The following is a 26,968-nucleotide window of genomic DNA, read 5'->3' as shown; positions in this document are numbered from 1 at the left end:
TTTTTGTGATGTTTGAAAGTTCTGACATGAACCGAACAAGGGGGTGTTCAGCCCATCACTAGTGACTACACATAATGCTGTGCAGTGGGATGGGTGACACAGAATCTGCCTGGGGGGTGACACAGAATCTTCCTGGGGGTGACACAGAATCAGCCTGGGGGGGTGACACAGAATCTTCCTGTGAGGGTGATACAGAATCTTCCAGGGGGGTGACAGAATTTTCCTGGGGAGTGACACAGAATCTTCCCGGGGGGGTGACACAGAATCTGCCTGGGGGGTGACACAGAATCTTCCTGGGGGGTGACACAGAATCTGCCTTCGGGGGTAACAGAATCTTCCTGGGGGGGTGACACAGAATCTGCCTGGAGGGTGACACAGAATCTTCCGGGGGGGTGACACAGAATCTGCCTGGGGGGGTGACACAGAATCTGCCTGGGGGGTGACAGAATCTTCCTGGGGGGTGACACAGAATCCTCCTGGGGGGTGACACAGAATCCTCCTGGGGGGGTGACACAGAATCCACCTGGTTGGGTGACACAGAATCTTCATGGGGGGGGGTGACACAGAATCTTCCTGTGAGGGTGATACAGAATCTTCCAGGGGGGTGACACAGAATTTTCCTGGGGGGTGACACAGAATCTTCCCAGGGGGGTGACACAGAATCTGCCTGGGGGGTGACACAGAATCTTCCTGGGGGGTGACACAGAATCTGCCTTCGGGGGTAACAGAATCTTCCTGGGGGGGGTGGCACAGAATCTGCCTGGAGGGTGACACAGAATCTTCCGGGGGGGTGAAACAGAATCTGCCTGGGGGGTGACACAGAATCTTCCTGGGAGGGTGACACAGAATCTTCCAGGGGGGTGACACAGAATTTTCCTGGGGGGTGACACAGAATCTTCCTGGGGGGGTGACCCAGAATCTGCCTGGGGGGTGACACAGAATCTTCCTGGGGGGGTGACCCAGAATCTGCCTGGGGGGTGACACAGAATCTTCCTGGGGGGTGACACAGAATCTGCCTTCGGGGGTAACACAGAATCTTCCTGGGGGGGTGACACAGAATCTGCCTGGAGGGTGACACAGAATCTTCCGGGGGGGTGACACAGAATCTGCCTGGGGGGTGATACAGAATCTACCTGGGGGGTGACACAATAATTGGTGGTGATGGTTAAAATAAAACATTTTTTCCAATGAAAATTGAGTCAGTGAAATGTATTGTCAGTAAGCTTTGACACAACAGGACAGTGTCTTGTATGAATAAAGCTTGTTGTAATGTTTGGTCCTTGTGCCGTTGTCACAGAACAGCATCCAGGAGCCAATCCACATGCAGCTCTGAAAGTGTGGGGGGCTGCTGTTACTCATAGAGAGGAGGCGGGGCAGAGGCGGGGCTGGAGCTCAGAGTCCCGGATTTCCAATCAGATGACAATGGAGGCGGAGCTGTAGCGGTGATCTAATGTGCGGTGCAGCCAGTGTGTCACCGCAGGCTTGTAGTACAATAGATGGGAGCGCGCATGTGCGGGTGCCCCTGTCAGATCAGTGCTGTGAAGGGGGCACCGGTCACACAACAACACAGGAAGTGGGCAACACTGAGCAGAAATGACGCCATTTAGAAGAGGAAAAGAACACAAAGATTATTATTACTGGAATTCTATATTTAAGGATCAGAAAGAGAAAATAAAATCTGAGAGTTCATATGACTTTACTCTGATATCATTCCATTCCGAACATTCTCTTCATATCAGGATCCGTGTATTACCTGCAGAGGTGGAGGAGCTCCCACACACCATCTTCTTATCTTCATCTTCTGTCTATAGATACATACCAGTATTCTCCATCCCTTCATAGAAGAATAAAATGAGAGTGTTAGAGGAAGAAATGTTGCTGTGATGATGGAGGGGGGAGGGGCTCATACTGTGCTCTGTAAGAAATGAAGGAAAAGTGAGGGGCCCTCACCATGGCAGGGGCCACACACTCATGTCCATCCAACCATTGGGATAGCAGACTGTATGCCGGGTGTGCTGGGCTGTCATGTGTACAGGATGAGAACACACATCTGATTGGCTCAGTTATACTGACACATTGGATGGACCTCAGGGGATGGGGGGTTATTTTTCTGTAAAGGTAAAACCTTGTGGAAGTTTGTTGGACCTGACTAAGATTATTATTGGTGGATCTGATTTTCCCCATCCCCCATCTGTAATGATAACATTGAGGAACATAACATTGAGGGATGAGGAATAAATTCTCCATCATCTGGGAAATCTGTGACTGGCACAGGAAATCTCAATCATCTCTCTCATTATCTGTATAACTACAGAGACCTCCACTGGGTTCTACAGAAATTGTATAGAATGATTGTCACCCGTCCTTCCATTTTCATTACAGTGCAGCCCGGGTGTCAGAAGACCTCCCAACAACGCCCCACCTCCATCATCTCATCACCATCCAATGTTGTCTACATTTTACTATTCACATTCTAAGACTTAGTATGTGTGTTACCTCCAATACAACAGATCTTACCATCTATTCACAGAGAAGCCGGCATTCCGGAGGACCTCACAATGTTGTCTCACTTCTGACTCTGAAATCTTCTCATCATCATCCAATGATATCTCCAAATAGGTCAGAGTTTGGTTTGTAGAGATAACGGAGCAAAGATCATCACAGCACAGTAATGTCCCTTTACAGGCGATAATACTGGAGGGAGAAGCAGGAAAGAGGTGAAATGTTTTTCCAGGGAGGGGCAGAAGTAGACACATCCAATGAATAATCAGTGGGCGCGGTCTTAGAAAATGAAATGTTCTTCCAGGGAGGGGCAGAAGTAGACACATCCAATGAATAATCAGTGGGCAGGGTCTTAGGAAATGAAACGTTCTTTCAGGGAGAGGCAGAAGTAGACATATCCAATGAATAATCAGTGGGCAAAGTCCTAGAAAATGAAATGTTCTTCCAGGGAGGGGCAGAAGTAGACACATCCAATGAATAATCAGTTGGAGGGGTCTGAGAGAATGAAATGTTCTTCCAGGGAGGTGCAGAAATAGACACATACAATGAATAATCAGTGGGCGGGGTCTTAGGAAATGAAACGTTCTTTCAGGGAGAGGCAGAAGTAGACATATCCAATGAATAATCAGTGGGCAGAGTCTTAGAGAATGAAACGTTAGGACTTTTGGATGGAATATTGGTTGGACCTCCCCTGTGAAATGGAGGTAAGTTGTCACCCACCTGAAAAGTCTTAGTGTGGAGTTACACTGTTGCGGGTACATTGCAGCATACGTGGTAACGCACAAATTGGAGGTGTGAATGGCTCCATATAGATTCCCACACTAAACTGCGGCACATCGATGGGAATCGGCCACATAGGAAATAATGGGATTTCTACTTCACATGCATCTCCATGCAGCAAAATCCATGAGGATCACTAAATGCACTGACTGCAATGATAATATGTCAGCAGATCAACCAATCATTGGACAGTTAGCTCTCGGGCAGAGCCAGGTGATGTCATTTCCTGCCTGGAACTGAAGCAGGAAGTGGTGCTAGTGAGCAATATTATCTACTGCCCAATTGGTTGCTGGATATGCTGACATAAGGTTGTCAGTGCATTTATTGTAAAGACAATTGTTTTGAAGGACATACTTCACTATTGGTGGCATTTTTGTTTTGTTTGGCGTTCTACGTCCAGCCAATCAGGAGGGACCAGATCCCTTAAAGGGAACCTACACTTGTAACAGCTGATCTTGTGGGAAGTACCCCGGGCCCATTGAGCCCCCCAGAGGGTGGACAAGCACATGACACCTATATTGTATATGGGGCCAATACGTGAGGGGGCATTTCATCAGTACAGAGGTGGAGGACTCTGAACACGCTTCATTTTGTAGTGACACACTGAAGGGGGCGCCATCATTGAGGAAGATTGCTCACAGATATATGGACTTTCCTCTTATTTATATCCAACTAGATACATTCATTTTACAGCACTGGTGTTGTGGCATCAATTACTTGTATACATTTGTTTGTTTTCTGCATAACGTGTATTGATACCAATTCATTAGGCTGCAACACGTTTTACAGCACTGAGGTTGTGGTAGTAGCAGACATATATTGCATGTAGCATTTGCTTTATATTATAATTTTTGTTGTGTAATTATTATTTGGAAGTATCAGGATCAGGATCACTCCTCACCTGGTTGCCGTCACACACGCTTGACACCTTCTAAACCAAATAAGTTTATCTTGGTCTCATCAGACCACAGGACATGGTTCCAGTAATCCATGTCCTTAGTCTGCTTGTCTTCAGCAAACTGTTTGCGGGCTTTCTTGAGCATAATCTTAAGAAGAGGCTTCCTTTTGGGACGACAGCCATGCTAACCAATTTGATGCAGTGTGCGGCGTATGGTCTGAGCACTGACAGGCTGACCCCACACCCCTTCAACCTCTGCAGCAATGCTGGCAGCACTCATACGTCTATTTCCCAAAGACAACCTCAGGATATGATGCTGAGCATGTGCACTCAACTTCTTTGGTCGACCATGGCGAGGCCTGTTCTGAGTGGAACCTGTCCTGTTAAACCGCTGTATGGCCTTGGCCACCGTGCTGCAGCTCAGTTTCAGGGTCTTGGCTAGGGATGAGCTTCGTGTTCGAGTCGAACCCATGTTCGACTCGAACATCGGCTGTTCGACCGTCCGTCGAATTGCGAACCATATGGGCCGTTCGCGCCAAATTCGTGTGGCGCGTCACGGCCCATAATTCACTGCGGCATCGCAGTGCATTGCTGGCTGATGATTGGCCAAGCATGCACTATGACCCGCATGCTTGGCCAATCACAGCGCCGTCAGTAGAGAGAGCTGTAATTGGCCAAAGCCAGGGTGGCTTTGGCCAATTATGGCTCAGGGGATTTAGTACACACCCCACACTATATAAGGCCGCCTGCACGGCGGCCCTGTGTAGTGTGTGTTCCGGTGTGCTGAGAGATAGAGAGAGAGAGAGACAGTGTCATTTGATTTGAGTTAGATAGATTAGGCAGAACAGTCAGTCAGTTAGCTGCACTTACAGTGTATTGTGTATATATATGCATCCCAGGTGTTGCATATATATATATACACTGTATTCAGTTTAGCTAGATCCGTTCCTGTTATCTTCTATCTAGACTATTTACATTTAGTGCAGTGCGTCCTGCTCACAGTGTTCAGCTAGATCCGTTCCTGTTATCTTCTAGACTATTTACATTTAGTGCAGTGCGTCCTGCTCACAGTGTTCAGCTAGATCCGTTCCTGTTATTTACATTTAGTGCAGTGCGTCCTGCTTACAGTGTTCAGCTAGATCCGTTCCTGTTATCTTCTAGACTATTTACATTTAGTGCAGTGCGTCCTGCTCACAGTGTTCAGCTAGATCCGTTCCTGTTATTTACATTTAGTGCAGTGCGTCCTGCTCACAGTGTTCAGCTAGATCCGTTCCTGCTATTTACATTTAGTGCAGTGCGTCCTGCTCACAGTGTTCAGCTAGATCCGTTCCTGCTATTTACATTTAGTGCAGTGCGTCCAGCTCACAGTGTTCAGCTAGATCCGTTCCTGCTATTTACATTTAGTGCAGTGCGTCCTGCTCACAGTGTTCAGCTAGATCCGTTCCTGCTATTTACATTTAGTGCAGTGCGTCCTGCTCACAGTGTTCAGCTAGATCCGTTCCTGCTATTTACATTTAGTGCAGTGCGTCCAGCTCACAGTGTTCAGCTAGATCCGTTCCTGCTATTTACATTTAGTGCAGTGCGTCCTGCTCACAGTGTTCAGCTAGATCCGTTCCTGTTATCTTCTAGACTATTTACATTTAGTGCAGTGCGTCCTGCTCACAGTGTTCAGCTAGATCCGTTCCTGCTATTTACATTTAGTGCAGTGCATCCTGCTCACAGTGTTCAGCTAGATCCGTTCCTGCTATTTACATTTAGTGCAGTGCGTCCTGCTCAGTGTTCAGCTAGATCCGTTCCTGTTATCTTCTAGACTATTTACATTTAGTGCAGTGCGTCCTGCTCACAGTGTTCAGCTAGATCCGTTCCTGTTATCTTCTAGACTATTTACATTTAGTGCAGTGCGTCCTGCTCACAGTGTTCAGCTAGATCCGTTCCTGTTATCTTCTAGACTATTTACATTTAGTGCAGTGCGTCCTGCTCACAGTGTTTAGCTAGATCCGTTCCTGTTATCTTCCTACTGACAGGCAGGCTTGTCTGGTTACAGTATATAAAGCTACCTGAAGAAAATTACAGGTGTTCTATTTGATCCTATTAGTACCACGGTCAGGCAGCTAGACTATTTACATTTAGTGCAGTGCGTCCTGCTCACAGTGTTCAGCTAGATCCGTTCCTGTTATCTTCCTACTGACAGGCAGGCTTGTCTGGTTACAGTATATAAAGCTACCTGAAGAAAATTACAGGTGTTCTATTTGATCCTATTAGTACCACGGTCAGGCAGCTAGACTATTTACATTTAGTGCAGTGCGTCCTGCTCACAGTGTTCAGCTAGATCCGTTCCTGTTATCTTCCTACTGACAGGCAGGCTTGTCTGGTTACAGTATATAAAGCTACCTGAAGAAAATTACAGGTGTTCTATTTGATCCTATTAGTACCACGGTCAGGCAGCTAGACTATTTACATTTAGTACAGTGCGTCCTGCTCAAAGTGTTCAGCTAGATCCGTTCCTGTTATCTTCCTACTGACAGGCAGGCTTGTCTGGTTACAGTATATAAAGCTACCTGAAGAAAATTACAGGTGTTCTATCCCAGCTTAGTGCAGCTACAGGCCATTAGTATGTCTGGAAGGCCAAGAAGGAGAGGCAGACAGTCACAAGCCAATAAGAGAGGGCAAGCAGGCTCTGTGTCTAGTGCTGGTCGTGGAGACGGTGCATCCTCATCAGCACGTGGCCATGGGACACGCTTGGCCTTTTTTTCGGCAGCTGGCCGTGTTGAGCCGAAACATGCGGAAGACTTGGTCGAGTGGATGACCAAGCCGTCCTCATCCTCCTCATCCTCTCTCACCCATGCCCAGGGTGCTTTGTCTGGCAAAGCAGCGGCCTCTTCCCTCAGCTCAATGTCATCAGTGACTCCTTCCCTAGCTCCACCATGTCCTCATGAGGATTCCCTCGAACTGTTTGACCACAGTGTTGGGTACATGCTCCAGGAGGATGCCCAGCGTTTGGAAGGCTCTGATGATGATACTGAGCTCGATGAAGGCAGTAACATGAGCACGGACAGAGGGGGTGCCCAAGAAGGACAGCAATCTGGCAGTCATGCTCCCCCTGCTGCAGCATACTGCCAGGTTTGCTCCAGTGATGAGGAGGGAGGGGATGATGAGGTCAGTGACTCAACGTGGGTGCCTGATAGGAGAGAGGAGGAGGAGGAGGAGGAGGAGGAGGAGGAGGCGGCACATCACCAACGAGGCAGGATGCCCTCCAGGGGCCAGCCTAAGGGCAGCACATTGACTGCATCACACCCCAAAGCTCCACATGTGCAGGGCGCTGCAGTCTCTGCGCGTTATTCAAAAAGTTCTTTGGTGTGGGCCTTTTTTGAGACGAGTGCATCAGATCGCACCGCTGCTATTTGCAACATATGTCTCAAGCGTATCTCGCGTGGCCAAAACATCTCCCGCTTGGGTACCACATGCTTGACCAGACATATGTTGACCTGCCATGCAGTTCGTTGGCAAGCGTATCTAAAAGACCCACACCAAAGAACAAAGAGGATCTCTCCTTGCTCCTCATCAGCTGAGATTTCCAACCCCACTAGACCTTCAGTCCTCTCTGAGACCTGCAGTGAGAGGAATGAAGGTGTAGAATTAGGTGTGTCACAGCCAAGTACTTGTGGGCAATCTGCTTTTGGTACACCGACGTCAGATTGTACCAGGCAAATTTCCCTGCCCCAGCTGCTGCACCGCCGAAAGAAGTTTGCTCCCAGCCATCCACATGCCCAGCGGTTGAATGCTAGCTTGGCAAAATTGCTAGCACTTCAACTGCTGCCTTTTCAGTTGGTAGACTCTGCCCCCTTCCGTGAGTTTGTGGAATGTGCGGTTCCTCAGTGGCAGGTACCCAAACGCCACTTTTTCTCACGGAAGGCGATTCCGGCTCTCTACCGGCATGTGGAAGGCAATGTCCATGCCTCGCTGGACAGGGCGATCAGCGGTAAGGTGCATATTACCGCTGACTCATGGTCCAGCAGGCATGGACAGGGACGTTACCTAAGTTTCACGGCGCATTGGGTGACTCTGCTGGCAGCTGGGAAGGATGCAGGACAAGGTGCAGTAGTGTTGGAGGTTGTTCCGCCACCACGCCTCCAAAATGCTGATTGTGACACACCTCTCTCCTCCACCCCCTCCTCTTCTTCTTCCTCCATGGCCTCTTCCTCGGAACCAGCGGTGCTCCGTAGGCGTTCAAGGGGCTACGCAAGTACGCAGGCCAAAAGATGCCATGCGGTGCTTGAGCTGGTGTGCTTGGGGGACAGGAGCCACACTGGGGCAGAGGTTCTGTCAGCTCTGCAGGGGCAGGTTCAGAGGTGGTTGACGCCACGCCAACTTAAGGCAGGAATGGTGGTTTGCGACAATGGCACCAACCTCCTCTCTGCCCTCCGACAGGGACAAATGACCCATGTGCCCTGTTTGGCTCACGTCCTTAACTTGGTGGTGCAGCGATTCTTGGGAAGGTACCCGGGCTTACAGGATGTCCTGAGGCAGGCCAGGAAAGTCTGTGTGCATTTCCGCCGGTCATATAATGCCAGTGCTCGGCTGACGGACCTCCAAAAGGAGTTTAACCTGCCCAAGAACCACCTAATCTGTGACATGCCCACCACGTGGAACTCAACGTTGGCCATGCTGCAGCGGCTGCACACGCAGCAGAGGGCCATCAATGAGTACCTGTGCGACTATGGCACCAGGACAGGGTCAGGGGAGCTTGGTTTTTTTTCCCCACGCCAGTGGGCCATGATGCATGCACTGTCCTGTCACCATTCGAGGAGGCCACGAGGATGGTGAGCACTGACAGTGCATGCATCAATGACACTGTCCCCCTTGTCCACCTGTTGGAGCACACGCTGCGTGGAATAATGGACAGGGCACTTGAGGCAGAACAGAGGCAGGAAGAGGAGGACTTCCTTAGCTCTCAAGGCCCCCTTTATCCAGACAGTGTTCCTGCGTGCCCGCCGATCACACAGGAAGAGGACGAGGAGGAGGAGGAGGAGGAGGAAGATTGTGTCAGTATGGAGGTGGAGCCTGGCACTCAGCATCAGCAGCAGTCTTTAAGGGATCAGTCCCAAGGAACACATGGACTTGTACGTGGCTGGGAGGAGGTGGCTGCGGACGTTGTTGTCCTTAGTGACCCAGAGGACTCCGGACCGAATGCCTCAGCAAACCTACGCTGCATGGCCTCCCTGATCCTGCAAAGCCTGCGTAAGGATCCTCGTATTCGTGGTATCAAGGAGAAGGACCAATACTGGCTGGCAACCCTCCTTGATCCACGTTACAAGGGTAAGGTTGCGGACCTTATCTTGCCATCGCAGAGGGAGCAGAGGATGAAACATCTTCGGGAGGCCTTGCAGAAAGGTCTGTGCAACGCGTTCCCAGAGACTGGGAGGTTACAAACTCCTGTTTCTGGACAACGTGTTGCTGAGGCTTCGGTCAGTCAAAGAAGGAGCGGTGGAGAAGGTGGCCGTCTGACCGATGCGTTCAGACAATTTTTTGGTCCGCAGCCCCAAGGTATGGTTGGTTCCAGCAACCATCGCCAGCGTCTGTTTTACATGGTGCAGGAATACCTAGGGGCAAGATCAGACTTGGACACCTTTCCCAACGAAAATCCTCTGGGTTACTGGGTCTTGAGGATGGATCACTGGCCAGAGCTTGCACAGTATGCAATTGAGCTACTGGCCTGTCCTGCATCCAGCGTTCTTTCGGAACGCACATTCAGTGCTGCTGGAGGCGTGGTAACCGATCACAGGGTGCGTCTGTCCACCGACTCGGTCGATCGGCTGACCTTCATAAAAATGAATCAGTCTTGGATCACCACCAGCTACCAAGCACCTGATGCTGATGTAACCGAATAATTTTTTTTGAAATCTCAGATCCCTTCAAAGACTGCCTATGCTGATGCTGAGTGACTATCCCTGAGTAATTATCCTCTTCCTCCTCAATCATCACGCTGATAGCTTGTAAGAACATTTTTGGTTCTGGGCGCCACCACCAGTGCCTAAGGCACAATTTTTTAGCCCCTGTTTAACAGGGGCGTGTAATTACAATTTTTGATGTAATACTTTGCAGCAGGGCTCGTTCCTGCATTCCAACTAGAGTGTCTGTGAGGGGTTGCAGTGTTGTGGCACCAGCACCAGTGCCTAAGGCCCAATTTTTCTGCCCCTGTCTAACAGGGGCGTGTAATTACAATTTTTGATGCAATACTTTGCAGCAGGGCTCGTTCCTGCGTTCCAACTAGAGTGTCTGTGAGGGGTTGCAGTGTTGTGGCACCAGCACCAGTGCCTAAGGCCCAATTTTTCTGCCCCTGTCTAACAGGGGCGTGTAATTACAATTTTTGATGCAATACTTTGCAGCAGGGCTCGTTCCTGCGTTCCAAATAGAGTGTCTGTGAGGGGTTGCAGTGTTGTGGCACCAGCACCAGTGCCTAAGGCCCAATTTTTCTGCCCCTGTCTAACAGGGGCGTGTAATTACAATTTTTGAAGCAATACTTTGAAGCAAAACTTAGAAAAGATTTTTTGGCTGGAGCTAAACACGTTAAAAATGTTCAAAATTACAAACAGATTCTACTTAACAACAAACCTACAGTCCCTGTCTTGTTTGGACCGCCTGTATACTGCTGTTCAGAGTATATAGGGCCTGGTGGCCCCACACCTTTCCTTATTTTAATTTGGGTGCGGGGTTCCCCTTAATATCCATACAAGACCCAAAGGGCCTGGTAATGGACTGGGGGGTACCCATGCCGTTTGTCTCACTGATTTTCATCCATATTGCCATGACCCGACATGACATTAAACCCGCAAGCAGTTTTAAATGAGATTTTTTCCTTTAAAAATGACATTTGGTGCAGGGACTGTTCTAAACATGGGAAACACGCGTCACTTTACAGGCATACTATAGACACCCCCCAGGTACGATATTTAAAGGAATATTTCACTTTTTTTTTTTTACTTTAAGCATCATTAAAATCACTGCTCCCGAAAAAATGGCCGTTTTTAAAAGTTTTTTTTGCATTGATACATGTCCCCTGGGGTAGGACCCGGGTCCCCAAACCCTTTTTAGGACAATACCATGCAAATTAGCCTTTAAAATGAGCACTTTTGATTTCGAACGTTCGAGTCCCATAGACGTCAATGGGGTTCTAACGTTCGTGCGAACTTTCGGTCCGTTCGCGGGTTCTGGTGCGAACCGAACCGGGGGGTGTTCGGCTCATCCCTAGTCTTGGCAATCTTCTTATAGCCTAGGCTATCTTTAAGTAGACCAACAATTCATTTTTTCAGATCCTCAGAAAGTTCTTTGCCATGAGGTGCCATGTTGAACTTCCAGTGACCAGTATGAGAGAGTGAGAGCAATAACACCTGCTCCCCATTCACACCTGAGACCTTGTAACACTAATGAGTCACATGACACCGGGGAGGGAAAATGGCTAATTGGGCCCAATTTGTACATTTTCACTTAGGGGTGTACTCACTTTTCTTACCAGCGGTTTAGACATTAATGGCTGTGTGTTGAGTTATTTTGAAGGGACAGCAAATTTACACTGTTATACAAGCTGTACACTCACTACATTACATTGTAGACAAGTGTCATTTCTTCAGTGTTGTCACATGAAAAGATAGCAGAAAATATTTACACAAATGTGAGGGGTCTACTCTTTTAAGATACTGTACATGTACCCCAACATGTGTACAATCAGGAGGAATTATTTCCATTTCTCTGCAACTAATATTTTCGTTTTTATGAGAGATAAAATAGATTCCTCTGATCTCGGATATAAATCAATGTTTGGCAGACAGTTCGGGGTCTTCTCACTGTATCGGCCTCGTCCCCTGCTGGGCTTGTAGATGAAATGACTAGGACTTCTCTAGTCAGTGAGGTGACAATTTTCTACAAGAATGGGGGGGGATTTTATTGACATCTAGGTGTCACTTCTGGTCTAGAGGCTCGCTCTGTCCTTCCAGATTCTAATTGAGGACCATCTGCCTATGATCGGTCACTGAATGAAGAGAATACGGAGTCTTTATAGCAATGAGTTACACTATATCTACAGCCATGATACTGAATCTACATTTATGTTACATCTCAGCTACTGGTAAGATTATCACACTTTTTTTTATGTTACAAGGAGAGATGGGGTAATATAGAAAACTGTTCTTCTGATTGTAAGCTCTTTGGAAAAGCAAATACTTTGTAGCCTCTTTTCTATAATTGTAGTGTGTGGGTGATTTGAGGATAGCGGTCATTTCTTTTGATGGGAGGTTTTATATCGGGGGACTTTTGTATTTGTGGGGTATTTTGAGGTTTCAGTCTCTCTCTGGAATATATTGGCATTTATTTTATACTGATTGGGACTTTTTATGTTCGGGTCGCTCAGAGCTCAGCATTCACTTGTTACTGACCATCTGTTCTTGGAGCTGCCTTTTGTTTGCAGAACTCCACTGCATTACGGGAAAGAAAGAACTAAGCCCAGGAAATGGAAATCATGTGTTATTAGTACAACTACGATCGAAGATGGGATTTATGATCAGGATCCCCCCCACATGGACTTCAGTGGGACTCGCTGTAATTTTCTGGATTTGCAGAACTCAGACAGGATATCTTGACCCTGCAGGGAATTGAACCCAGGCAGAGTCACTCATCCCTACTAGTCAGAACACATCTGATGGTCTAAGTCAGGGATATGCAATTAGCGGACCTCCAGCTGTTGCAAAACTATAAGGTCCCATCATGCCTCTGCCTCTGGGTGTCATGCTTGTGGTTGTCAGAGTCTTGCTATGCCTCATGGGACTTATAGTTCTGCAACAGCTGGAGGTCCGCTAATTGCATATCCCCGATCTAAGTTATACAGTGGATATAAAAAGTTGCACACCCCTGATAAAATGTCAAGTTTCTGTGATGTAAAAAATGAGACAAAGATAAATCATTTCTGAACTTTTTCCACCTTTCATGTGACCTATAAACTGTACAACTCAGGGGAACAACAAACTGAAATCTTATAGGGGGTAAAAATAAAATAATTTGGTTGCATACGTATGCACACCCTCTTATAACTGGTGATGTCGCTGTGTTCATAATTAAGCAGTCACATTCAAACTCATGTTAATTAGAAGGCGTTAAACACCTGCCATGATTTAAAGTGCCTCTGATTAACACCAAATAAAGTTCAGCTGTTCTAGTAGGTCTTTTCTGACATTTTCTTATTCACATCCTACAGCAAAAGCAATGGTCCTCAGAGAGCTTCCAAAGCATCAGAGGGATCTCATTGTTAGAAGGTATCAGTCAGGAGAAGGGTCCAAGGCATTAGATATACCGTGGAACACAGTGAAGACAGTCATCATCAAGTGGAGAAAATATGGCACAACAATGATATTACCAAGAACTGGACGTCCCTCCAAAATTGATGAAAAGACGAGAAGAAAACTGGTCAGGGAGGCTGCCAAGAGGCCTACAGCAACATTAAAGGAGCTGCAGGAATATCTGGCAAGTACTGGCTGTGTGGTAACAACAATTTCCCGTATTCTTTATATGTCTGGGCTATGAAGTAGTGACAAGATGGAAGACTTTTCTTACCAAGAAAAACATCCAAATCCTGCTAAATTTAGCAAAAACACATCTGTAGTCTCCAAAAAGCATGTGGAAAAATGTGTTCTGGTCTTAATGAAACCAAGGTTGAACATTTTGGCCATAATTCCAAAAAGATATGTGTGGCGCAAAAACAACACTGCACATCACCAAAAAACCACCACACCCACCGTAAAGCATGGTGGTGGCAGCATCATGCTTTGGGGTTGTTTTTCTTTAGCTGGAATAGGAAGCTTATTCAAGGTAGAGGGAATTATGAACACAAATACCAGTCAATATTGGCACAAACCTTCAGGTTTCTGCTGGAAAGCTAAATATGAAGAGGAACTTCATCTTTCACCATGACAACAACCCAAATCATACATCCAAATCACCAAAGGAATGGCTTCACCAGAAGAAGATTCAAGTTTTAGAATGGCCCAGCCAGAGCCCAGACCTGAATTCCATTGAAAATCTGTGGGGTGATCTGAATAGGGCTGGGCACAGGAGATGCCTTCACAATCTGACATATTTGGGGTGTTATTGTAAAGAAGAGTGGGCAAATATTGTCAAGTCATGATGTGCCATGCTGATAGACTCATACCCAATAAGACTGAGTGCTGGAATAACAGGTGCTTCAACAAAGTATTAGTGTAAGGGTGTGCACACTTATGCAACCAGATTATTTATTTATTTTTATTTTTACTTTCTTCCACCTAAAAGATTTCAGTTTGTTGTTCAACTGAGTTGTAAAGTTTATAGGTCACATTAAAGGTGGAAAAAGTTCTGAATTGATTTATCTTTGTCTCATTTTTTTACATCACAGAAATCCAACATTTTAACAGGGGCGTGTAGACTTTTTTTATCCACTGTATAAATATATACCACCCATATACTGTATACAGGGGTGTGAAGACTTTTTATATCCACTGTATATACAAGAAACATTTGTCTGCTAGCTGGAGAGATCTGGACTGTGTTTTATTGGGTGAGAAATGTGATCACTCAGTCTCTATGGGCCAAATAATCTTCATTGTGTTTTTATATCGTCCAACCAACAATCCACCTCGACATAGACATAATGTCTGATCTCTGATAGTCAATGGAGGGGGGATGGGATGAAAGCCAATAACAGTGAGTGACCTGAAGGACTATGATGGGAACTCCCAGCGTAACCGGCCAATCAGAAGTCTGTCATTGTAAAACTTTAATCTAGGCGACATGTCTGGATCCCTCACATAGAAGATTTATACTAGGGATGAGCGGAACACCCCCCAGTTCGGTTCACAGCAGAACATGTGAACAGGCAAAACATTTGTTTGAACACGCGAACACCGTTAAAGTCTATGGGACAGAAACATAAATAATCAAAAGTGCTAATTTTAAAGGCTTATATGCAAGTTATTGTCATAAAAAGTGTTTGGGACCCATGTATCAATGCAAAAAAAGTTTTAAAAAACGGACATTTTTTCAGGAGCAGTGATTTTAATAATGCTTAAAGTGAAACAATAAAAGAAATACGAAATATTTTGTAAACAATATTACATAAACGGGTGACCCCGCCCCCTCTGACACCACGGGGAAGTGATAGGAAAGTCCCCGTGCGTCAGATGGAGGCGGGGTCACCGGGTCACAAGAACAGAAGCGTCACACAGCGGGAGACTCCCATTGAGGCGGATCGTCCAGAGGACGAAGCGGGGAAGAAGAGGTAAAATGAGGTAAATGAGAAGACCGGAGGAAGAAGCAGAGGACTGGAGGAAGAAGCAGAGGAAGATAGAGGAAGAAGTGGGGGAAGAACAAGATGGAGGAAGAAAAAAACAGAAAGAAGACCAGAAGAAGATGGAAGAAGAAGCGGGGAAAGAAGAAGACATTAATAAAGGAATTGTCAAAAACCGGCTATTGTCTTTAACATTTTTGACACTTTTTTGTGAAATGGTAGGGGTACATTTGTACCCCATTACCAATTCACACAGGGGGGCCGGGATCTGGGGGTACCCTTGTTAAAGGGGCCTTCCAGATTCCGATAAGCCCCGCGTCCGCATACCCCCACAACCACCGGGCAAGGGTTGTGGGGATGAGGCCCTTGTCCCCATCAACATGGGGGCATCTTTCCGATGTTGGGGGCATGTGGCCTGGTATGGTTCAGGAGGGGGGGCTCTCTCGTCCCCCCTCTTTTCCTGCAGCCTGCCAGGTTGCGTGCTCGGATAAGGGTCTGGTATGGATTTTTGGGGGGACCCCCACGCCATTTTTTTTATTTTGGCTCGGGGTTCCCCTTAAAATCCATACCAGACCTGAAGGGTCTGATATGGATTTTGAGGGGGACCCCTACGCCATTTTTTTTTTAAATTGGTGCAGGGCTCCCCTTACTTTCCATACCAGACCTGAAGGGCCTAGTATGGAATTTGGGGGGACCCCCATGCAATTTTTTTTAAAATTTTGGTTTGGGGGAATCCCATGCCATTTTTTTAATGACTTTTATGTGTATTGCCAGGGCCGACAATTCATTATAGCCGCGAGTACTTTTAAATGACTTTTTTCCTTTAGAAATGTCAGTTTGCTCTCAGACTGTTCTAAACATGGAAAATATGCGCCACTTTACAGGCATACTATAGACACCCCCCAGGTACAAAATTTAAAGGAATATTTCACTTTTATTGTTTCACTTTAAGCATTTTTAAAACCACTGTTTCCGAAAAAAAAGGCAGTTTCTAAAACCTTTTTTGCATTGATTCATGTCCCCTGGGGCAGGACCCAGGTACCCAAACACTTTTTATGACAATAACTTGCATATTAACCTTTAAAATTAGCACTTTTGATTTCTCCCATAGACTTTTAAATGGTGTTCCGCGGCTTTCGAATTTGCCGCAAACACCCCAAATTGTTCGCTATTCAGCGAACGGCCGAACAGCCAGTGTTCGAGTCGAACTCATGCTCGACCCAAACATAAAGCTCATCCCTAATTTATACCAAAATCCTGCAGAATATTATATAATGTATAGGATAATTCTCACATCAGATCCTGCAGAGTACAGCCAGGATGTCTGAGCCCCTCACATAGAAGTTTTATTCCAGAATCTTCCAGATTATTATTCCCTGATAAATCCAGTGTGGTGAGGGATCGATTATTGATAAGAATGGATCTGAGATCATCACAGACAGAGGAACTCACACCACATCTCTCCAACCTGCAGAGACAAATCCAGACACATGATATTATATTATAAGATGAATATGAGGAATTATTCCCATTTAGTGAAAAGTAACATAACATCACTAGAGCGGAATATCAGGATATATAGAATGTTATACAGAGGAAAGATCTTGTTATTAGGGAAGATGATAAAGGTGAAGCTGTTGTAGTACTCATGTCTACACAGTATAAAGAGGGGGCGCTGTGACAGCTCAGTCACCCCCTTATGTACCCGGTTATTAAGCAGGACCTCACACAGTGTCTCATACAGTGGCTTATGAAATTGATAGATAAAGGAAAGGATCTGGGGGGTTTATGAAACAAAACAGCAGAATTTCTGATGGTGGATGCCCCAGGAATGTGTAACACCCTTAGGGGCTTCCCAAAGTCAATATCTACTAATTGTAAGTTTTTGAAACAACAATGTATAAATAAAATCACAGTGATATATATTGAGCCGTATCTATCAATATATATTATCTGTTCTTATATGATTTTCTCTGCAGCAACTCTACTACATTCATTCCCCTTCAAAGAGAACCCCTGAAGAAGCCATTAGGCGAAATGCGTTGGCTGTGCATCTCCTCACATATGTGTAATGGTGTATGCCATGGCTATCCATGATTGTGTACATATATGACTATAGTAACTAGTGTACATTGGTTTACGGGAAGTTTGTTTTTTATATATAGAGTTTGCTTCCAAATTTGGCATAGACATAATTTTAACCATCTATAATATTAATAAAATAGAATTTTTAAATATCATATTGTAAGATCTATTATTCCAGGAGGAGGTTTCAGCACTTTCAAAGTCCCAATATCTTGTTGTCTTTGTTGTCTAATCCTTTCTAGTCCTGTCAACTGATTACAAACATCTCATTGTGGATAACAAATTACAATAAGATGAAGCTGACTGCCCAGCTCTACATAGTATAATATGTGGTTGTGGGGGGACTCCGGAGGGGGTTTATTTCCATAGGATACAACCTTCATACCTGAACACAACCCCCACCAGGAGCAGAGAGGGGGAGATAGGCACTCATTGCCCAGAGCCAGGACAAAGGAAGACTTGGGACTTTTTATGGCAGACAAGGACTCATACAGGGGATGGGAGTTAGGGATGTTCATCATTTCTTCTAGTGATGGGGAGGGGTAACTTTCCAGGATTTATAACTCCTATCCTGCAGAAGGGAGACAATGACAGATTATATTTCTGGAGTATGAGTTGTATTGGTTATGGGACAGCCTTTTGTACAGAAGTGAGAACTGTCTAAGGTCTTTGCCTTCAGAGGAATATATCATGTTTTCTGTCTTTATTATGGGCAGGACAAAACATTCTATTCATAGATTTGTAAATAGGAAATATTGTGTATAAATACAATAGGTGGAGCTGAAATCTCTTTTCTACATGTTTACCTGTCTGTCCTTCCCGGATCACTGTACAATCCATGTTATTTACAGAGCTCAGTAGCTCAAGCTGTAATTTCCGTTAATAACTGAATGACTCAGAGGAGGGGAGCAGATTGCTGAAACCCACCGGAGGGACCTCACTGGATAATGTATGAAAATTGAGGATAAATTGATCCATGGTGTCTGTAGCTACAGAGGTCAGGGAGGTCTCGGTCACACATGTGTCAGTACCATGTGATTATGTGACATTTATTCAGCATTTCTAAAGGCTGATAACCACCTTCCATGCCTGCCATAAATATTACCATGGCAGCACACAGTGCTGGTCACACAGGAGCGGTAGCGTTGTGTCATGTTATAAATGTCGCTGTCATGAGACATCCAGGATTGTCAGTTGCCTGCATTCATTTCATGGTGATGTCCAATAATCTCTGGGCATTGGAGGACAGACAGCGGAGGCTCCGGTATCCCAGAATGCACTGGGAAATAATAGAGAAGTGGGACAGAGCAGCTCCGTGACACTTCTGGTTGTACAGAACAGCCGTGTGGTAACTCCAATAGCTTCTGTGTGCTGGCAAAATCACCAACCAGCCGGCAATACTGACAGTGCCAGGCAGGAAATGTGTCACTGCACAGCCAAAAACCTCTTACAATTATATATACTAATCAGCTGAACACAAAATCCAACACCAAATACATAGAAAGAGAACTGTGCAGCACTACAAGTGAGACTCCCTAAACCTAAAAATAGTATTTTTATTTCAAATGTTTAAACAAAAAAACACGTGTTTCAGCACAATTATACAGGAATATTACAATGTTATAAAAAAACAATATAAGATATATTGAAAGTGTTCAATATTGCAGTATGATGAGTGAGACCACCCAAACTTTAGCACACTATGTACATGCAAAAAACCTACTTTGTTGTCGGCCACTTATGATTGGTGATGTACAGTGACACCTCCCTTACAGGATAGATATAAAGATAGCTGTGCAGAGCTAGAAGTGAGACTCCCTAAACCTAAAAGTATTAATATTTACACATTTTAAACAAACAACACAAATAAACATGATGAAGCCCCGCCTAGGGCGTTACGTGTAAGGTGGAGACATCATCACGCCTGTCAGATACACTAGGAGAGCCGCTGCTATACTGTTATGAGGGAGAGGAGGGTCGCCGGCGGCTCTGTACATTCTTACATGGATATATTGTGAATCTCAAATTGTATTTTTATTGGGTTATAAAAGAACAGATATGAAATTGTTACATAATGCACAGTGCACTAACAATGAAAACGTAATAAAGAACAGAGAAAAAGAAAAAAAAATATATAAGTAGCAGATACAGATGAACAATGTCCATAAATACAGAACACAGGGGTGGTCTGCATAGCTTACCAAAAATATATAAAGTAAACAGCTCATAGGTAAATAATAGAACACAAAACCAGAGAGCATTCATAAAGGTAAAAAGGCAAAGGTTTTTGTGGAGGGTATATAATAGGCGACAAAGAATCCATGAAGGTATCAAGTGGTATGCATAGAAATGGGAGGGGGAGGGAGGGAATGTGATCAAAAATAATGTAATGCTAATTTAAGATGTGACAGTTGGCATAGGGGTCCCATATTCCGATCGATCCCAAGATTCCCAAACTTTATCAAATTGGGAGATAGAATCATGCACAGAGGCCGTCAAAAACTCCATCCTCCGAATATCAGCCACCAGGTGAAGACATCTGGACCACAGAGGAGGCGTGTTGGACAGCCAACACAATGGAATAAGCCTTTTGGCAGCTAACAAAATATAAGAGATTAGCCAATTTACTTTTTTGGTTAAGCCTGGAAAAGGGAGGCCCAACAAACAATTTAAGGAATCTAGCAGGAGGAACACATCCACCACCTTCTGTATTAATAGCATCACCTCATGCGAAAAGGGTTGAATCAGGGAACACTGCCAAAAAATATGAAGTAAAGAACCTGTGTCAGTTCCGCAACGCCAACAGTGTGGCGAAACTGAGGAATCATATTTGTGAATGGCATCAGGAGTTTTATACCAAAACATAAGAATCTTAATGGACATTTCCTTTTGGGTTACACATTTGGAAGACTTAAAAGTAGAGGACCAAATCTTGTCCCATACCTGGACCGTGATAGTTCGACACAATAAATAGGACCATCTTCTCATATAGTGGTGTGTGGTCTCAGTAAGAGGGGTCGACTCAAGGAGGATACAGTGGATAGAGGATATTAAATGTAGTTGGTGAGGGCCCTGAGCGCATAAACATTCAAAGGCGGTTGGTTTCTCAGGAGTCAGGGTTGGAGATTTGAAGTAAAAGAAATGTCTAACCTGTAAATAAAAATGAAAAAGGTGGGAAGGTATATCACATTTCTCACATAGAGTATTAAAAGTATGTAATCTCCATGTGATTGGATGGACTAGATTCCGGAGCTGAAAAAGAGGGGTATTAAGCCATGGGAATATCCTGCCCAGGGACACACTGTCTGGTACGATTGGGTTAAACAGCACATTCACAAGAGGAGGGCAAGGTGAGGCAAGAGAATAGCTTTTGAGACATTTACGCCAAATGGTTAAAGTAAAAGTCATTGGAGCAGTGCACTGACGTTTAATAGAAGGATCCAGGGATGGGAGGGTTCCCCCAAACTAAAGAGCATGGGTGAACCGAGTACAACACTCCCTTTTCAATGGCAGTCCATTGATTCGGTGAGTGTAATGAAGACCATGAAGCAATAGCCCTCAGATGTGAGGCGTAATAATATTTAATAATGTCCGGGGCTCCCAACCCCCCCCCCCCTGGATCTTAGGGAATTCACTATGCGGTGGGCCTTGCCGCCCCATATAAACTTTAGAAAATTCCTCTGGAGTGCTTTTAGTTGAGAGGAAGGAATGGCAACTGGTAATGTTTCAAAGTGGTATAGTAATCTGGGTAAAATAGACATTTTTAGGACATTAATCCTACCTAACAGGGACAGGGGATATTTTGTCCAGGCCGACAGGGATTTTTTAATGTCTAGAACCAGAGAAAGAAAGTTAGCAGGATAGAGGGAAGAATAAGAGGGTGTAAGAAGGACACCTAAATATTTGAGGGAGGTATTGCACCATTTATAAGGGTATGATTCTTTAAGCTGGGATAACAAGGATGGCGGAATGTGTATGGGAAGTGCTTCAGTTTTAGAAGTGTTGACCAGAAATGGCACTAAAGGAAGACAATAATTTATGTAGCGAAGGAAGAGATATCAACGGATTAGTAATAGTGAGCAGAATGTCATCTGCAAAGACGATAATTTATATTCCCCCTGTCTCATTACCACCCCACGAATGTTGGGATGAGCACGGATGGACTCAGCCAAGGGTTCTAAACATAAAATAAAAAGTAATGGTGATAAGGGACACCCCTGCCGAGTTCCGTTTGTCATGGGGAAGCCAGGTGACAGGAAGGATGACATCTGCACTTGGGCTGTGACAGTCGAATAAAGGGCCTCTAAAGCTTTTAGAAAGGGGCCGTTAAAACCGTATGTTTTTAAGGTGGCAAACATATAGGGCCAACTCAGCCTATCAATGGCCTTTTGTGTGTCTAAACTTAGAATCAATGCCGAGCGGGAAGACCTGTCCAATAGATCTATCAGATCTATTGTACATCGGGTGCTATCCCCTGCATGCCTACCGGGGACAAAGCCCACTTGATCTCTATGGATCAATTTGGGAGCAAGCCTGGATAGTCTGGATGCAAGAATTTTGGTAAATATTTTATAATTTGAATTTAAAAGGGCTATGGGCCTATAGTTATCTGGATTAGAGGGGTCCTTACCAGGCTTTGGAATGACTGAAATGTAGGAGTGAGAGAAATGTAGATGTGGGGATATGCCTTTAAGCAGGGAATCGTACAAGGTCAACATGTGTGGAGACAAAATGTCAAAGAAAGTTTTGTAGTAAAAATATGGCAAACCATCAGGGCCAGGGGATTTATGTAATGGGAGATCTTTAATTATAGTCAAATGTTCCTCAGCCATTATAGCCGCATCAATCTAAATCCGCTGAAGATAATTTTTGAAGTTTTATGTTAGAGAAGAAAGTCTCAAATTTTTCCTGGGTGAAGTTAAAGTGATTCTCCGGGGTCACACAGTTATACAATTTACTGTAGAATTTGCCAAAAATTTTAGACATCTCACGGGTGCAGTGCACTCTAGATCCGTCCGCCTGTTGAAGGAAGTCAGGGAATGAGTTGAATGGACGTGGACATAATTTGTTGACTAACATACTATGGGTTTTGTTAGAATATTCGTAAAATTTCTGTTTCATCCAGAGTAAGGATCTGGCTGCTCCATCAAGCTGTATTAATTTGATTTGTTCTCTGAGGGAAGAGACCCTCTGCAGTTTCATCACCGTGGGATTGCACAACAGCCTCCGCTCCACGATCACCAGAGCGGATGTTAAGGACTGTATAAGTCCATCTCTATCTCTCTTTAACCGAGAGCTTTCAGCTATGCAAGCACCACGGAATACAGCCTTGTGCGCCTCCCACAGCGTAGAAAATTCGGACGCCGACCCTATGTTAAGCTGAAAAAAATCTTCTTAACTTTTGGCTAGAATAGAATGAGAAACTTGAGACTGTAAGAGGAGGTCATTGAGACGCCAATGACAGGATCTGGTGTCTGGTGTAGGCCTGAGAAAGCATAGGATCTAACATAATGGGTGCATGGTCCGACCATGTGATGGGAGAAATGTCAGACTCGACCACATAGGCGATAAGTGGGGCTGAGATAAAAAATGGTCAAGGCATGAGTACATTTTATAAGATGAGGAGTAAAACGTGAACTGTTTAGCAGAGGGATGCTTAATCCTCCATGAGTCGAGAAGTTGATGGGATCTAATACATTTACGAAAAGCATTAGCTTGGGACGTAATTTTCTTAGACGGTATAGTACTAAGGAGAGTTTGTCTATCTCTAGTGGGTGACATAACCAGATTAAAATCCCCACCAATGATCATAAAAGGTTGTGAACAATATTGAGGGGCATCAAAAAGTTTGTTGAGAAAGTCAATTTGGCCTGTATTCGGGGTATAGAGATTGACAAGAGTGAAAGAAACAGACATATACTCGCAGTCTAAAATGAGGAATCTCCCATGAGGGTCAACATGGGAGTTTTTAACCTTAACAGGGCAGGACTTCCTAATCAGAATTGCCACTCCCGCCTTGCCCGTGGAATCAGAAGCAAGGTAGGAAGTGGGGAAAAACTTTGAAGCAAATCTAAATGAACCTCCTGCCCGGAAGTGAGTTTCCTGGATCGTTACCACGTCTGCGCCTGAGGCCTTGAAATCCCTCAGGGCCATCCAGCGCTTACGGATGGAACCTAGACCCTTCACATTATACAACATGCTCCTTAAAGTCATGTATAAAGTCGTGTAGGAATAGTAAGGGAGAACAACAGCAAAATATAGACAGCATAAGAATAAATGCATAACTGTTTATAAACATTACTGGTAACAACATTTCCTCGGTACCTGAGTGCTAACCAGTATACCCTGTAATGAAACCGCAGTGTGTTAGAGAAACAAAAACAAATGCAATTTCAACCTATAAAGCTGAACTATAACCATGGACATAAAGAAAATAAAACAACAAACGTAAAAAAAACCAAAAACGTAAGTTTTGGAAGACCTGAGAGGCGACTGCGTCTCAGGAAGCCCTGGACATAGACCAGGGCCGGTAGAGGCATATACGGATTTCCATCAGGAGACTCTGGATAGAGAGATGGGAGAGGCCGACTGCTCACCTGATGAACATTTAGAATAAGTCAGACAGTAGGAGACCTGTTAATAGTGGCAAAAAAGAGTCAGTAGATAAACAGGAACAACTGTCAATTGAGGTATGTAAAACACTAATAAAAGAACCCCATGGGATGGAAAAAAACTCTACCCCTAACAGGAAACAGGGTAGACACAAAACTTTGTGGACCAGAGCAGCAAACTTTGTTTCTTTTCTTCTGGATCTTGAAAAAAAAAGAAGAAAAAAAAAACGGAAATGCAAAGAGCATTAAAGTATGGATCCAAGGAGAAATGTACTAAAGATTCAAGAAGGTTGCTTGGAGGTACGTGGACATTGGGGTCTAGAAAGATGCTTCTTAGATTTACCCCTCATGGGGGTCCAGATGTGGCTGGGAGTGTTAGGAGGTGGACGAACCTGGGCTACAGAAGGAATCAAATCTTCTTCCGGAAGAGGAGGAAGGCCGAGGTTTTTCAGGAAAGCTTCACCCTCCTGCAGTTCACGCAGGGTATATTGGACTCCATTTTTGGATACAGCTAGGCAAAAGGGAATCCCCAGCAGTATGGAATCTTATGATGATGTAGATGGGAGGTAATTGGATGCAGGTTCCTGCGTTTAGCAAGGGTGATGGGGGAGAGGTCGCTAAAAATCTGCAGTTCTGCCCCCTTGTACGTAATTTGGGATTTATTGCATGTAGTCAGGGTTAGTTCCTCCTTGCTTTCAAAAAAGTGAAACCTCACTATAACATCTCTGGGCCTAGCTCCAGCCGGAGGTTTAGGGCCCAGAGACCGGTGCGCCCTATCTAGGCGCCAGTCTATATCCACCACTGTGGGGGCCAAGGTGTTGAAAAGACCCAGAAGATAGGCGCGCAAGTCAGGGTCCCCCATTGTTTCAGGGATACCCCTGAAGCGCAAATTCTGTCATCTTTCCCTGTTTTCCAAGTCCTCCTGCTGTATTTGTAGTTGGGAAATTGAAAAACGTAGGTTATGGTTTGCTTCCTCAATAGCCTGTACATAATTAATCATCTCATCAAATTTATTTTTAAGAGTGTCTGTAAGCTCCCCAATTTGGTTTCCCCTCTCAGTCTGCGGCTAACTTGCTCACCTCCGCTGAAATGTTTCTTGTGATTTGTTGAAGTAAGAGCTGCAATTTAGCATCCAACTTGGCGTCCAAGATGTCTGGGGTGAGGATCTCATGTGGAGAGGGTGGTTCAGAATCTGGACCCTGGGTGGTAGCTAGTGGAGAGTTCACAACATTCTCCGTTCCCAGGGATGGATCCATTGTGGCAAAAGGGTCTGCGGGATGACTCGAGATCGCAGATTGCGACCTAGTGACAAAGCGTTCCATATTTGGTCCCTGACACAGCCCGAACAAAGGCTTATAATCTCGCTGCTGCTGGCCAAGTTTGCCCATGAGATGCCCAAGAAATGTGATGGATGGTCAAGCTTACCCCTGAAGCTATAAATGGCTAGAATAGCATCTCAGAGGTCTCGGAGAGCAGACAGGACCCTGAGCTCACTTAAATGGCAATCTCCATAGTAGCCGGGACAGCCTTTATTATTTTGTTAAGTACATAAGTTAGTTGTAAAGAAAACCACTTTAGTAGCTGTGTGAGGGGGTTAATAGTCCCAGTGCTGCACTTAACCTGATGTGGAGGGAGCTATGTGTCAAGTGGAATGGAATAGAATGGGGTAGGGTGTACTCGGAGCAGCAAGATGGCTGCTGACTTCCGAGGGTAGGCCGAAGCCGTGGACTTTCCTGAGAGTGGTGGCCGACCAAGTGAGCTCCGCTCCGTGCAGGCCCAGGATTTCCCCGTCAGGATCAAAAAGCGGAACCCCTCCGATATATCGGTAAACAGTCACCTCTGGGGGAATCAGTTATGAGACAACTGCCCTGCTACTGACTGTGTCCGGGAGATGGGATAAGCCGGATCAGCAGGCCGCAAGATGGCATTGGGCCGCGGGAGACCTGAGCTGATAGCAGGGATCCTCAGGTGTCCATCCTCTGCTGCGTGGTTGTCCTATGCCCTCCAGTGGTGTAGCAGCTGATGGGCCAAGATAGAGTACTCATTTAACCCCCGGATCGTGGGAGCGAGGAACGGAGGGCTCCGGATGATCCGCCGGCCTCAAAATGACGATGAGCCTTTGTAGTGTAGGCCTAGTTGCAGGCCCAAAGCAGGTGTAGCAGGCCGAATTCCACAAATAGCCAGCTGGGGCTGTAGTATAGAAAGCCCAGGGACTGTTGCTGATAAAGTGGGGTCTCACCGGGGTAAATTAGGGCAAGGATGGCAATGGATTTCTCGCTGCCTGTGTAGAGCTCAGCACCCACACGTCTTCACTGCTTCGCGTCCGGACACGCCCCCGGATATATTGTGATTCTATGTGAGGATATATTACATGTTATTATTAATAAACTATTAATGACCCGAGTATCCCAGCTATTGTGACACATACAAATAAAACAGATGTGGTAGTAAGTCACCAAGTGGGTATTATCCTCAGACCGGAAAATCTGTCCTCCAGGGGGCAGGAGAGCGATAGTGAATATGATGACATGGCAGCTGGTTGTCATGTTATATAATTATTGTAATATATCCGAAATCCACATATCAAAGGAGATCATTTCCTCTACATCACTTCCCCTTTAGGCTCCTCCCACTAGAAAAGCAAACCCTCCCCCGGACATTTAACTGCCATTCTTATAGTGTTTTCAGAGCTTCATAAACACAATGAAGACACATCATAAATGTCATAGAAGTGTTACTGAGCATTGCTTCGTTCTACATAATCATGACACATGTGAGCGAGTA

General features: G+C 45.3%; 1 protein-coding gene across 2 annotated transcripts in view; it reads right to left on the bottom strand.

Moving 5' to 3' along the window:
- LOC141133716 (NACHT, LRR and PYD domains-containing protein 3-like) overlaps positions 1-26,968 on the bottom strand; it is an 87,020-nt gene that overhangs the window by 2,441 nt on the left and 57,611 nt on the right. Inside the window, exons 7-9 of one of the 2 annotated variants that reach the window (XM_073623236.1) lie at positions 16,783-16,956; positions 2,518-2,694; positions 1,754-1,834 (exon numbers count right to left, since the gene is read on the bottom strand). In XM_073623236.1, coding sequence (XP_073479337.1) covers positions 1,795-1,834; positions 2,518-2,694; positions 16,783-16,956 — 391 coding nt within the window. In that variant the 3' untranslated portion in view covers positions 1,754-1,794. Of the gene's footprint in view, positions 1-1,628; positions 1,835-2,517; positions 2,695-16,782; positions 16,957-26,968 lie in introns of those variants that run through there. The other variant, XM_073623237.1, reaches the window with a different exon arrangement.

This window comes from Aquarana catesbeiana, linkage group LG03 (assembly GCF_042186555.1).
Source record: "Aquarana catesbeiana isolate 2022-GZ linkage group LG03, ASM4218655v1, whole genome shotgun sequence".
Classification (NCBI taxonomy): Eukaryota; Metazoa; Chordata; class Amphibia; order Anura; family Ranidae; genus Aquarana; species Aquarana catesbeiana.
This window is presented reverse-complemented; position numbering and strand designations above follow the sequence as displayed.